Source organism: Pan troglodytes, chromosome 6 (assembly GCF_028858775.2).
Source record: "Pan troglodytes isolate AG18354 chromosome 6, NHGRI_mPanTro3-v2.0_pri, whole genome shotgun sequence".
NCBI lineage: Eukaryota > Metazoa > Chordata > Mammalia > Primates > Hominidae > Pan > Pan troglodytes.
This window is the reverse complement of record NC_072404.2, coordinates 103885422-103898509: the sequence shown is the minus strand read 5'-3', so window position 1 is coordinate 103898509 and position 13088 is coordinate 103885422. Positions and strand designations below refer to the sequence as shown.

Genomic DNA, 13088 nt, shown 5'->3' with positions numbered 1-13088 from the left:
ACAATTCTAGGTTGAAACTTACTTTCAGAACTTTAATGCTACTATTCTTTTTTTTTTCTTTTTGAGACAGTCTCACTCTGTCGCCAGGCTGGAGTGCAGTGGCATGATCTCAGCTCACTGCAACCTCCACCTCATGGGTTCAAGTGATTCTCCTGCCTCAGCCTCCCGAGTAGCTAGGACTACAAGCACATGCCACCACACTCAGCTAATTTTTTGCATTTTAGTAGAGAAGGGGTTTCACCGTGTTGGCCAGGATGGTCTCGATCTCCTGACCTCAGATGATCCGCCCACCTCGGCCTCCCAAAGTGCTCGGATTACAGGCACGAGCCACCACACCCGGCCTTATTTTTGTATTTTTAGTAGCAATGGGGTTTCACCATGTTGGCCAGGATGGTCTCTGTCTCTTGACCTCGTGATCCGCCTGCCTCAGCCTCCCAAAGTGTTGGGATTACAGGCGTGAGTCACCGCACCCAGTCCATCAACAGTATTTTTTAAACCTAGGCTCCAGTTGGTTTGACATAGAAGGAGCCCCCAGAGTATCTAACCTGCCCTATGGCTGGAAGCAACACAAAATGGATTTCTTTACTGTAAGACTTCTCAAGTTTTTAATATCCCAGCCTAAATTAAAACTATCTAAGAGGGAGATATGATATCTAGCTCTGCCCAAATTTATTTGACCAAAGCTTCTCACAGAACTAGTCTCCCACAAAGCATAATTTGAAAAAATTCACCTCTAAAGTCTCTTTTTTAAAAAATTTGACTCAATACACAAAAGAAATCAAATTCAAACAAAGAATTATCTTCAATATTCCTATTCTACCCAGACATACCCATACCAGGCTTTAAATAAAAGTAATAAGCTTTTATAATATGCCAGATTATGCTAGGGACAAGAAATATATTTAAAAATAATAATGATGATATGTAATTTCTGTCCTCAAGGTGTGCAGAGACAAGGTAACACATAATTTGGCAAATGCTCCACTAGCAGCTTGAATTAAATATTTTCTTGAAAATTGTCTCTTTAAGATGGGGGCACACTATCTTTGTTTCCTTTTAAATGCATATAAATTAATCTTGTCTGATATCTCGTTTGATAATCTGGGGATAACTGAGCATCCTAGACTATAAAAACTGGAAACCTAAGTGTTGTAACTAGGGCTCAGAAACAATGTACCATATTGTATCTACTTTTGGCTGCAGACTAAACCATTATAGCTTTTTTCAACTACCTATTGTCAAATCCATTATTCGAATTTTTAGAAAGTCATGCAACTTTAAGCCAAGAAATATTAAAACCTTCATAGTAATCAGAAATCTTTCTACTTTTTAAAAGTTTACTAAAGGCTGGGCACAGTGGCTCATGCCTGTAATTCCAGCACTTTGGGAGGCCAAGATGGAAGAATTGCTTGAGCTCAGAAGTTTAAGACCAGCTTGGGCAAAATAGTGAGACCTCGTCTCTATTAAAAAAATTTTTTTAATTATTAAAAATAAAAGTTTATTAACATTTTTCACTTTAAATTGTAATAATTTCATGTTAAATAGTTCTGAGTCTTCTCTACAATTTCGTATGTATAAATGCAAATGGAAAATACAGATAGCAAATAAAATGAAAAGTTGACTGTATCATTTGTTTCCATTATTCTCATTCTCACATGGAATAGCTGCTAAAGATTTAGGACCTGGTATCATCATCACTATGTTAATAGCTACTTAGCTGTGAAGGCTCTTAAGTTTTCAACTCTTTAACATAGGCAGATTTTCATAAATTCATGAGCTACTCCCCTCACAATTCTAAACTTTCTTGTGTTCGACTTTCCCCCCTTTGCTATTCCCCTCTCCCAATCACATGGTATTTGAAGACGATGATTACAATCTGGGATCACTTAAAAAGGTATAAACAGAAGATATGATGAGATAATTCACCAAAAAATAATGAACTAATTAATTAATATATACAAAGAAATTAATCCTTGTTAGTTTTCAAAGTTATATTTTTAAACGAGAAACTTCCTAACAAAATCAATAACAGAAACTTATTGCACTGCTGTTTTAATTTACAGCATGATCACCCAATGCCAGAAAGTTTGCAGAAAATTAGGCCCCAAAATATATTGCTAATTAGTATAAATTGAAATAATTTTGCAGCATAATTAATAATTTTTAAATGTTTATGTTCTTTAACCTAATATTTGAATTTTAGAGATTCCACCCTAAGGAAATAATTTAAAAAGCAAAGTTTTCACACAAAGAAGTAATTTAAAATGTATTTTTTAACTGCAAAATTAAATTAGAAAACTACAAAAAGCTTTAAAAAGTGGAAAATTATATAAAATTACATTATATCCACTCAATAATATGTTGCCATTAAGAAGATACTTAAGTTGATTATATAATGGTGAATAAGTGGTGAAGAAAAAAGCAAGATATAAAATTGCACATATTAAAAGATTACTAGTATGTTTTTTTAAAAAAAGAGATGAGCAAAAAGAAGTATGGAAAAATACTAACAGGAGAATAAGGGGTGATATTTTCTCTTTGTCTTCTTTCTAAGGAAATTTAAAAGTTTTTCCATGGTAAGAATTTATTATTTCTGAAAACTAAAAGTTTAAGTTATTACAATAAAAAGCTTGCCAATGTCTTAGCCACCACTTCTTTTTGTCATCTTCCTCATTAAAGCAAGTCATCCCTCTTTTTCCCCAACCTTTCTGAAAATCAAAGTAAAATTTTTTCAGCTCCTACTCAATCTGGAGAGACACACTCCTCCTGTAACTATTCAGTTGGTTAACTTCTAAAACACTCTACAGAAGGGAATAGACAAGTTTTACCTTATTTCCTTCTTCTTTGAATTGGGGATTAATTATTTTTACAAAAGAATAAAACAATTGACGAATTCTGGAATCTCCAATAAATGCAATATGTTTATCTACAAGGCAGTTCTTTGCTTCACTGAAAGCAACAAAGAAAAATTAATTAAAATAAGTAAAATCAGCCATACTGGCATTTCAAAGCACACTGTTTTTGAAGAAAGTTGATCCAGATTGTTACACATACCATTATATTGCTTTATAAGCAGGTGGCCAGGTTTGTTTAACTTACCACTCCACGTTCCTGTAATCAGTTAACTCTCTGTAATAGCTCGATACATTACATGTTTAAGATGTACTCTAACTGTATTAGGTGCTTTATATCTATTATCTCTTAATCCTTAGAATAACTCCATAAGATAGGTATCCAGGTGCCAGAGCAAGAGTCTTTTGCTCAAGGATTATTGCCTTAGGCCTAGTTATCACACACCTGAGATAAAGCAGATTGGCCAAAGCCCTTCCCTAAAACCTTAGTGGGCAGGGAAATCTTCATTTGCAATCAGCCCTACACTCAGTCAGCAAGTCTCTACCCCAACATAGAGATGAAAAGTACTCTTTCACCAACCCCTCTCCACTACATATTAAGACCCATCCTGAAAAAGAAAACAACAAAATGAAGAAATGTTACCTGATTTTGTATTTATGCATCATACAACTGTGAGGTTGCCAAACTTTCTCTCCAAGAAATCTGCCACTTGAGAGAAGGTATTCACACGAATCATTGCCTAAAACAGTTAAACACAACAGAGTTGTAAACAATAGTTAAAATTTTACACATCGGCTATCTTGACCCTATATAAGTTCCTTGAAATAAAAAAGTAGAGTTTTCTCTGTTTCACTGTACCGCCCAGGTTCACAGTTCCCATTCATGAGAAACATGGTAAATATTAATACATTAATATTCAAGAGGACAAGAGCAACTGATGGCTTATACTTCACCTAACTCCTAAATGATACATTCCCTGCTCTGGCAGTTCCTTCTGCTTCAGGTTTTCTTTCCGGGGACATCATCTCAACCTTAAATTAGCCTTTACATCTGAATATCTCTCCTACTTATAGCTGAGAATGAAAAGTTTCAGGGAGGCCAGGCACGGTGGCTCACGCCTGTAATCCCAGCACTTTGGGAGGCCTAGGTGGGCAGATCACTCGAGGTCGAGAGTTTGAGACCAGCCTGGCCAACATGGTGAAACCCCATCTCTACTAAAAATACAAAAATTGGCCGGATGTGGTGGCACACATCTGTAGTCCCAGCTACTCAGGAGGCCAAGACATGAGAATTGCTTTAACCCAGGAGGCAGAGGTTGCAGTGAGCCAAGATCATGCCACTGCACTCCAGCCTGGGTGACAGAGCTAGACTCTGTCTCATTTAAAAAAAAAAAAAAAAAGTTTAAGGGATAAAAGACAAGACTTTGGAAATGACTTCCTATTCAACTACTATAATACACAGTGCATCAGCATACCTGGAGACCTAGTTTTAAACAGAAAGTTCCGTAACTAGGAAACTCCTCAGTCCCCAGGTAAACTGAGACAAAGAGTCACTCTACACTTTTGGACATTTTACTGTACATTAGCTAAATATACATGACCAAAGGGGTTAAAAGAGAGTTTGGAGGCATTTAAGCTCAAATATGTCAAATGAATGGGGTGGGATGGGGTTGTGTGTGGGGGGGGCAGAATGAGATGTTTAGGTTAACTATGTGGATATAATAAAATATTATTTAATTTAATCTCCAGTTCTTTATCAATAGTCAATAGCAAGTTATACTTGACATTTAGTTAAAGTCAGGCTAAGGAGTCTGGGAGGAAGAATACTGCAGAACAAAAAGGATATTGAGCATTTCAGGGTAGAGATATTTAAAGACACAAAGATATTTAAAGGAGAAGAACACATCTCTTTTCTCAATCTAGTTATTCATTATCTAGCCAAAATACAGACAAAAGGTGATACAAATATAAGACAAGTATGCATAAATATTGAAAGTGGTGTTGTTTCCTATGTCACAAATTCTAAAGTAGAACAGGAAGGAAAAGTTAAAATGTTGCATTATCTTATTGATGGGAAACTGGTTAAGGAAAGCAGGGTATCAATTATTAAATTTGTGTTAACTATATACACGGCTTGAGCAGTTTTTTTTTTTTGTATTTCAAAGATTTTTTAATAACCTGTCTCTAAGTAAACTACAAATAATTAGTTCTTCATTTTCCCCAATTATTAAAAACTAATTCTAGTTCTAAAAAACAAAATTAGGCTACATAAATAACTAAGGATGAGTAAAAAAAGAACTGTAGAAACACACAAGTTATTTTTCTACAAATAGCATTTCTGTAGCATTCTTTTATAATGGCCATATGGTAAAATCTTATTAAAACCTAGCAAATGTTTAAAATTAAGGTGAAAATTCTATATTTATAGCATTTCTCTTTAAATCTATTAAACCAAGTTAAAAGTTAGCAAAACATCTATTTTTTTTAAAAAGTTGTAAGTTGTAAATAACTAGGTGTTAATCCTTTAAGGTTTTCTTCTTTTTCTTTTCTGTTTTCTTTCTCCCCTCCCCTTTTCTAGGGGGAGAGGGGTGTTGTTGTCTTTTGTCTTTTGTCTTTGAATTAAAAGCCCAGACAGAATCACACCTTAATCAAACTTCAGTGTCTGGGATTATGCATCTATATGGGTTACCAGTATGTTTTTGTAGAGATGGAAACACCATACCAGTATCTCAAAATAACCAGTCGTTTCTCCCCAGAAAACGTGTCTAAAATGCAAACAACTTTTTTTGCCTCCAGTCAATACTATTACCCACATCTTGTTTCTCAGTTGTTGAGTTGATGGAAAACAATAGCTCTAATCTGATGAACCCGTATCAAAAAAAAAAAAAAAAACCATAGCAAAATGAGATTTGAAGTTGTCACTAACCCAAAGGCATTATAAACACAGTATTTTAGAGAATACTGAGCTTTCCATGGAAGAAATTCTTAATTTGCTAATGAATGCTAGTTGATGATGACTTAACATATTTCATAATACAAAGATGTTTTTTACAAGGCTTGTATCTGAAATTAATCCATGTGTGTCTGTATCATATCAGCTAGGGTCCAGTCAAGACAGGAACTGTACCAGTTATTTTACCAGAATCTAATATAAAGCATTGCTAAGTAGACAACTGAAAAAGCAAGAAGAGAATGACTTTTTTGTATGTCAGCAAAATAATAAAAATAGTAGTAATAATAAATTACTACTACTATTATAACCTGATTAAAAGAAATTAACCTGATCCAGAAAAAACTCCATAAAATTTCATACTCTAAAACAAATTCTCTTTTCTCAGGAAAGAAATTTTTTAAAATAAAATCACTAAATATAAACCTAGATCTTAAGATAATGTGCCACCTTTTTAATATTTACACTATATACAAATATCTGTTGACATATATTTTCATCTCCAAATTTACCAAAGACAAAACAAAACAAAACTTCGGTTGTTATTTTCAATTGCCTAGTATAATTTTGATAGCTATTTTAACACAACTAATGTGAGATAAATGTTGCCAGGCGTTCAGATAAATCAAGCAAGAAACACACACACACACACAAAGAAACTAAAAAGACAGGACTATCTACTTCAGCTATCTCCAACACCAAGATTATCTGGATGAATGGCTGTCTTCCTCTTTATTCTCTTATCTTAAGTATAAGCATTCTGGTTTGTCAATCTACAATCTCAGAATTTTATGCATGATTTTTCTGTGATAGAAAAATACTTAAAAGCAAACAAACAAAAACAAACTAAAAAATAAAATGTAACAACTAAAGGAAACATCTGATGGCCCATATAAACCCCAACTTATGATTTCCTTTGAAGAGAATATCTCTGGCACACTGCACCTAAATTTAGACCGAATTATCCTGCTAAAACTGTTTCCTACTACCAACCATTAAAATATGAGATCATGAAGTTTACAGTATAGTCCATAGAATATTTTGTTTGCCTAAGATACAGCAAGTTATACTTTAGCCTGTGCTGAAAATCATTAAGATTTATCGTTAGACAAGCAAGGAGTGTCTCATTACAAGAGGTATCATAAAGATCAGGATCTTTCTAACAGTCAAAGAAAGAAAAGGCTAAGAGACCCAGAGCTGCTGCTTTCTTGCTCTAATTTCTGAAGCTTTCAACTTATTTTTCTCCAGAACATCCAATATCATTTAGCACTGGCATTTAATATGCTTAGTGAAAAAAAAAAAGAATTTGATTTCAACAAAATTAAGGCATTTGAAATTAACTTTATCAATTTAAAAAATTAAAATTTATCCAGATTGGAACTATCCTTAAGGCTACAGATATTGGCCACTTGTCACAGAAATGACATTTTTAACCTGTAATCAAACTAATAATGGACATTTTGAGATTCATAATGTTAGAAATTGATAACATTTGGAAAAAATATAGTTAAAATGGTAATTATTTTCAAAATGTCATTCTATTATGTGAAAATAATATTAATAATTTTAAAATGCCTACTTTCTAAAATTGAGATTAGAACATGAAATTCAATTAAAGCCACAAAAGAACATAAAAGGAAATAAAGACTTTGAAATCTATTTATCCACAGTTATTTAAGGATTTCCTATTGTGTGTTAGGCTCTGATGATTTAAAGGTTTAAAGATGAGTAAGATACTCTTGGAAGCTCAACAGTTTGTGTGGGTAGGCAGATACCAATTATTACAATACAACACAATAAGTATGTATAAGTTGCTGGCAGAACTGAACTGCTAATTCCTACTTCTGTGGGTGTGACATTTGAACCAGGCCTTGAAGGAAAAACCTATATTTTCTTTCAAGAGAGAAGTCACTGCAGGCAGAGAAAATCAGATAACTGTGAGACGTATAAACGGGCAAAGCACGTTTAGATTGTGAACCTGGAATTTGGGGAAAATAAGGAAAAAACATAGGTAACAAAAAGTAGGCTCAGGTCAGATTTTGAAGCTTTACACAAACAACTTTTAGAAAATTACCTCCTGACTGGAAAAAAAAATAGAAAAACTCTTAGCTGGTACAATAAAGTTGAATTTTTTTTTTTTTTTTTTTTGGGGGGGATGCGATCTTGGCTCACTGCAACCTCTGCCTCCTGGGTTCAAGTGATTCTCCCTGCCTCAGCCTCCTGAGCAGCTGGGATTCAGGTGCCCGCCACCACGCCCGGCTAATTGAAGGAGAAGAGGTTTCACCATGTTGGCCACGCGGGTCTTGAACTCCTGACCTCAGGTGATCCACCCGCCTCAGCCTCCCAAAGTGCTGGGATTATAGGCGTGAGCCACTGCGCCCTGCCTGAATTACTGTTTCTAAGTTGTTTAACCCATGCTTCCCTGGAAAATGCTTTCTCCCTCTATCTTCTATACTCCCCACTATCTAAGAAGTTCTGAGAAAGACAGACTGTAACATAAGGCATGAGACAGACTAACTGGGATCTAAATCCTAGCTCAGTCACTGTGTATCCTTAGGCAATTTAATCTGTCATGCTTCATATTTAAAATGGAAATAATACTGTAATTCACTGAATCTAAGACCACTGATTATTAGACACATGATTATTTTATGTCACAGTAAGAAAAAAATGTTACCAATTAAACTTTGACATGCAATCAAAGTTTTAAAGACTCACCCTGATTACAAAGATGTTAAAAATAGTGGAGAGGAGTGAAATATGGTAATTGTATCTACCTCATAGAATGGTTATAAAGACAAAATGAGTTAAAACATGTAAAACCTTTAGTAGAACAGTCCCTGACATATAAGTGCTCAACGTTAGCACACAGTATTCGCCAAGCTTTACTTTCTGTAGTGGGTAATTCTTTCCTTTACTTTCGGTAGTTTGTAAAGCAAGAGATACTGAATATGTATATCCAAACTGCATTCACTCTACCTTGCTTCAGCACACTCATACTCACACATGCAAAATCCAAATACACAGCCTAATCCCCTTCATCTAATGTAAGATGCTTTCTTATTCTAAAGCAAGATTTTCCAAGCCATGGCCTGGGCTGCTGGAGGCCCAGGATGGCTTTGAATGTAGCCCAAATTCGTAAACTTTCTTTAAATGATACGAGATTTTTTGCAATTTTTTTAAAGCTCATCAGCTATCATTAGTGTTAATATTATGTGTGGCCCAAAGACAGTTCTTCTTCTTCCAATGGGGCCCACGGAAGCCAAAAGATTGGCCACCTCTGTCCTAAAGAGTTACAATGTGAGTCAAATGTATGATTATCTTTGTGTGAAGGGCATTGCACCTGACTCAGTTTGATACTGCCAAAGCATGAGGATGTTCCTGGTAAGATGTTTATTTTTCCCAGTCTTCAGCTCAAATTCTTGACATTCAGTCTGGGCAAGTACACACACCAGGTGTACTGCTTCACACTCAAGGCACTGAAGTACCTATGGAAACTGATGACTTACTTCTGGAGAAGGCTTTATAAACAATCCCAGATTGCTACACTGACTCATAAGTCCCCATCTGACATTCTATTCTCCCTGCTGATGACAGATCTTGATAAGATGAAATCTATAATCTAAAAATAATAGTAGTCCAAGGTTATCAAAAGATAAAAAGCACAAAAAAAATAAAAGGAAGGGGACTAGATGTTTATTTATCTTAGGACAATAGTACTGTAGTTATAAAATTTCTCTCTACTACCATTACATAAATTGAATTAAATTACTGTTCTTTTATACCAAATTGGCATAAAATGATTAATAGTAGTTAAAAGAAATATTTCCTCAAAACCACCACAAATCAATGCATCAACATTGCTAGTTTTACATGATTGTAGATAAACCAAGGCCTTGCAAGGTCGTATGGCTGTGATCTGGAGAGAGCTGGAGAGAGGCCAAAAGGTTATAAAGAATCTACTTTTTAAAATCAATTTAGTATACTAAAAGCTGTTCACCCAGTATGGCTCTAGAGTATAATATTTTTAATTCTCAAGAGTTGGAAGAAATAAAGCAGCAAAACTGACCAAAATTGAAAGATCTCCTGGGATGAGCATACAGCGCAGCCTCCAACAACCCGTTTGTGGATATTTTGCCAAAGTAGGTGTAAATTTAAACGGGCACAGCGCTAATTTGCACCTGTCCATTACACATTACATCTTGACTGATTAATCTCACAGTCACCAAGAGCTGCCCAGATAATGGCTTTGATAGTATTAAGAGCCAAAAATAAAAGATCCTATCATTATTAATTTCCCTCTGCCTGTCAGCCTCTCTCCCAGTGACATTTTTACAAAGGAAAAAAAACAATCAATCATCAAGGACAAGTAAATATCCCTTGATTACTGAAAGATAATTCATTCTCAAATCAGGTCATATTTCCTTTTCCCCTTTACACCAATTTCAAAACCCATGGCCAAGGCCTGCTTTCAAAGTGCTTACAACTTGCTTTCAACTGCCCACCTTTACGCCTGTCAACCCACAACTTCCTTCCAAAAATCTGCTCTGGTGCCTTAACTTTGTAAAAAGTGCACTCCGAAGCCTTTTAACGTTTCTGTATCACAAAAGCTGGGTAGCACCTCTTCCATTTGGCCACAGGCATCTTTTGCCAGCTGTCGCCCTTTTGGCAAAGGAAAATGGGGGCGGCCCTTGCCGCTGTCCAACAGCCCAGACTGGGTGTTACAGGGCAGAGGCAAAATTAAACAAAGGCTAAGGAGCCGGACCCTTAAGAGGCAGGACCTGCGACCCCACTGCTGGCAGCGGTGCCCCTTGCAGGGCGGCCTTGGGCTTCATGCGCCCCGGGCTGCCCCCAAGGACCGCCTGTCCGACTTCCTGCACGCGAGCCCCTGATCTGGCGCGTCTCCCCGAACCCAGACCGCTCAGGAGCCGGACCTCAGCAGCACTTTGGGCCAGGTCCAGGGTTGGCGCCCCCGACCCCAGCGCGGGCGGCTCGGGGCGCCCAGAACCACCAGCCATTGTCCTTTGGTGGCCCCCACTGGGGTCCACTCAGTTGGCCTCGGGCGCCGGCCGCTGCTGGGGACACCTGGGGGCACGTGGGGGAACCGCCTCCCCCGCGGGCCGGGCCGGCGGGAGGCCGCGTGGGCGTGTGTTGGGCGATGGGGGCGGCCTCCAGCCGCCGCGTCGCCGCCTCCCCCACGGCCTGCCCGGGCAGGGGGGAGGGCCCGCTCACCTCGGTAGCGGCGGGAGGCGAGGTGGCACGCTGCGAGCAGCAGCACGGCCACCAGCGCCAGCACCTTGGCGCTCCTCACGCTGAAGTAGTGGTTGATCTCCCGCTTGCCCAGGTTGTAGGCCAGAGCCGCCATCTTGGTTCCTCCATGACAACAGTGCGCGGCGGAGCGGGAAAGGGGCGCCGCACAGGGGCAGCACTGGGGCTGCCGCCGCTGCAGCCAGGCGAGGAGCGGCCGCCAGCTCCCCAGGCCGCCACCTGCGCCTCCCGCCGGGGAACCTGACCCCGCGGCCGCGGCGCCCCCGACCTCCGCCTGCCCCTCCTCGGCCGCGGCCGACTCGGCGGCCTCCCCCCAGCCCCGCCGCCGCTGCTCCGCCGTGCCGGTTCCCCAGGCGCCCTGGACGCCTGTCTCCTCCCCTTCCTCCTCCTCTTTAGCCTCCTGCCTTAATAGCGGCTGCGCCTGCGAGGGGGGTCCGGATGCCCAGTGCTCCGGGGTCACCGGGTCACGCGCCCCGGCGGGCGGCGGCGGCTGCGGCAGAGCCATGGGGGTGTGGGGAGAGAGTACTAGGGGTACCCGCCTGGCCCGGACGCGAGCCTTAGGGCTGTCTCCTAGTTTACTGGCCGCTACCTGAGCCCAGGTTGGGGCAATAGAACTACAGTTCCGGGAGAAAAGTACACATCGTCCCACTCCTTCCTTCCCCAACACTCCCCTTTCTCAGCCTTCTACTCCCAGAACCCGCCCAGCGGGATGCGAAGGACACCCTAAGGTCGATTATTGTCTGGCTATCCGTGGCCTGGCTGGTCAGTCTGGCTGCCCCTGGGTGCTGGCCAGATTGGATTGATGGATCCAGTTGATGGTGCTGGCCGATGGATTGCTGGCATCCAACCCAGGAGTGAAACCAGTCTTAACACTTAACTCACTGCTCTGGCCAGTTTCTCTTAAACCGTTTTTTTAATGTCCTCAGTTTGCCCAGTTCTGGTGGGCGAAAGTACACCAAAGTTCCGAGTGGAAGGTACAGAAGGAGCCTAACTTAGTGTAGGTGTTGATGAGAAAAGAGTCTGACTCTCACTTGTATTTACACAAGTTTGGTTAGGTCGATGTGCCAAAAAAATTCGTTTTTTTTTGAGAGGGAGTCTCACCCTGTCGCCCAAGCTCTAGTGCAGTGGCGTGATCTTAGCTCACTGCAGCCTCCCCTTCCTGGGTTCAAATGGTTGTCCTGCCTGAGCCTGCCGAGTAGCAGAGATTGCAGGCGCCCGCCACCACACCCGTTTAATTTTTGTATTTTAATAGAGACGGGGGTTTCACCATTTTGGTCAGGCTGGTCTCCAACTCCTGACCTCAAATGATCTGCCCATCTCGGCCTCCCAAAGTGCTGGGATTACAGGCGTGAGCCACCAAGCCCAGCCAAAAAAAATTTTTCTTAATGTGCTTATGACAATCATCCCCGCTACTAACGTTGGTTAATGTTTTGTGATTCTCAATAAAGCCAGCACTCCATTTCCTTAATAAAGCATTGTTATCCCTACTCTCCTCTCGCTCCCACCCTACCCCTTTTTTAAATGGTTTTTCTTGTGTTGCCTTCCAGATGGGAATGGTTATTTACATTGCTTGCCATTCTACTTGCCTTGCCTTGTTTAGAGTGAGTCATTGTTTAGTTGGGGTGTTGTCAAGTATTCTTTACAACTTTCCCATTTAGCCATTCCTGAACTTGTGCTTATAGGCCCCTTTTAAAATTATAGAATATTAGATATGAAGGGACTGTAGAGATCTTGTCTACTCATTCCCATTCTCTTCATCCAAGGACTCTTTATTATGTTTTCATCCATGGACTTTATATCTTGAAAGATTTTGTCACTTAAATGAAATCACATACATCACTGTCATGGATGTAATGCTAATAAGCAATAAAGTTAAATAAGTGTACAAACACTTAGGCACTGTTCCCTGCAAATAGTCTTTTAATTTTGGCTGTCATTCTGATCGGAGGTTGATCACATGTTGTAAGAATTAGGTATTGTAAAAACCAGATAACTCTGCCAACAATATATGGTCTGCC

General features: G+C 39.5%; 1 protein-coding gene and 1 long non-coding RNA gene across 7 annotated transcripts in view; one reads left to right on the top strand and one right to left on the bottom strand.

Moving 5' to 3' along the window:
• The window catches only part of CASD1 (CAS1 domain containing 1), a 78165-nt gene extending 66575 nt beyond the window's left edge, over nt 1-11590 (bottom strand). For 2 of the 6 annotated variants that reach the window (XR_001719382.4, XM_054687628.2), the window contains exons 1-3: nt 11035-11590; nt 3496-3592; nt 2829-2949 (exon numbers count right to left, since the gene is read on the bottom strand). Coding sequence is in view for 3 of the 6 variants with exons in the window: in XM_054687628.2 (XP_054543603.1) it covers nt 2829-2949; nt 3496-3592; nt 11035-11575 (759 nt within the window). In the remaining 3 variants the exon portion in view is untranslated. Of the gene's footprint in view, nt 1-2828; nt 2950-3495; nt 3593-10736; nt 10918-11034 lie in introns of those variants that run through there. The other 4 variants (XR_008549031.2, XM_519208.8, XM_063815438.1 and 1 more) reach the window with 4 other exon arrangements.
• LOC129144592 (uncharacterized) overlaps nt 1-13088 on the top strand; it is an 81033-nt gene that overhangs the window by 40800 nt on the left and 27145 nt on the right. The window lies entirely within an intron of this gene.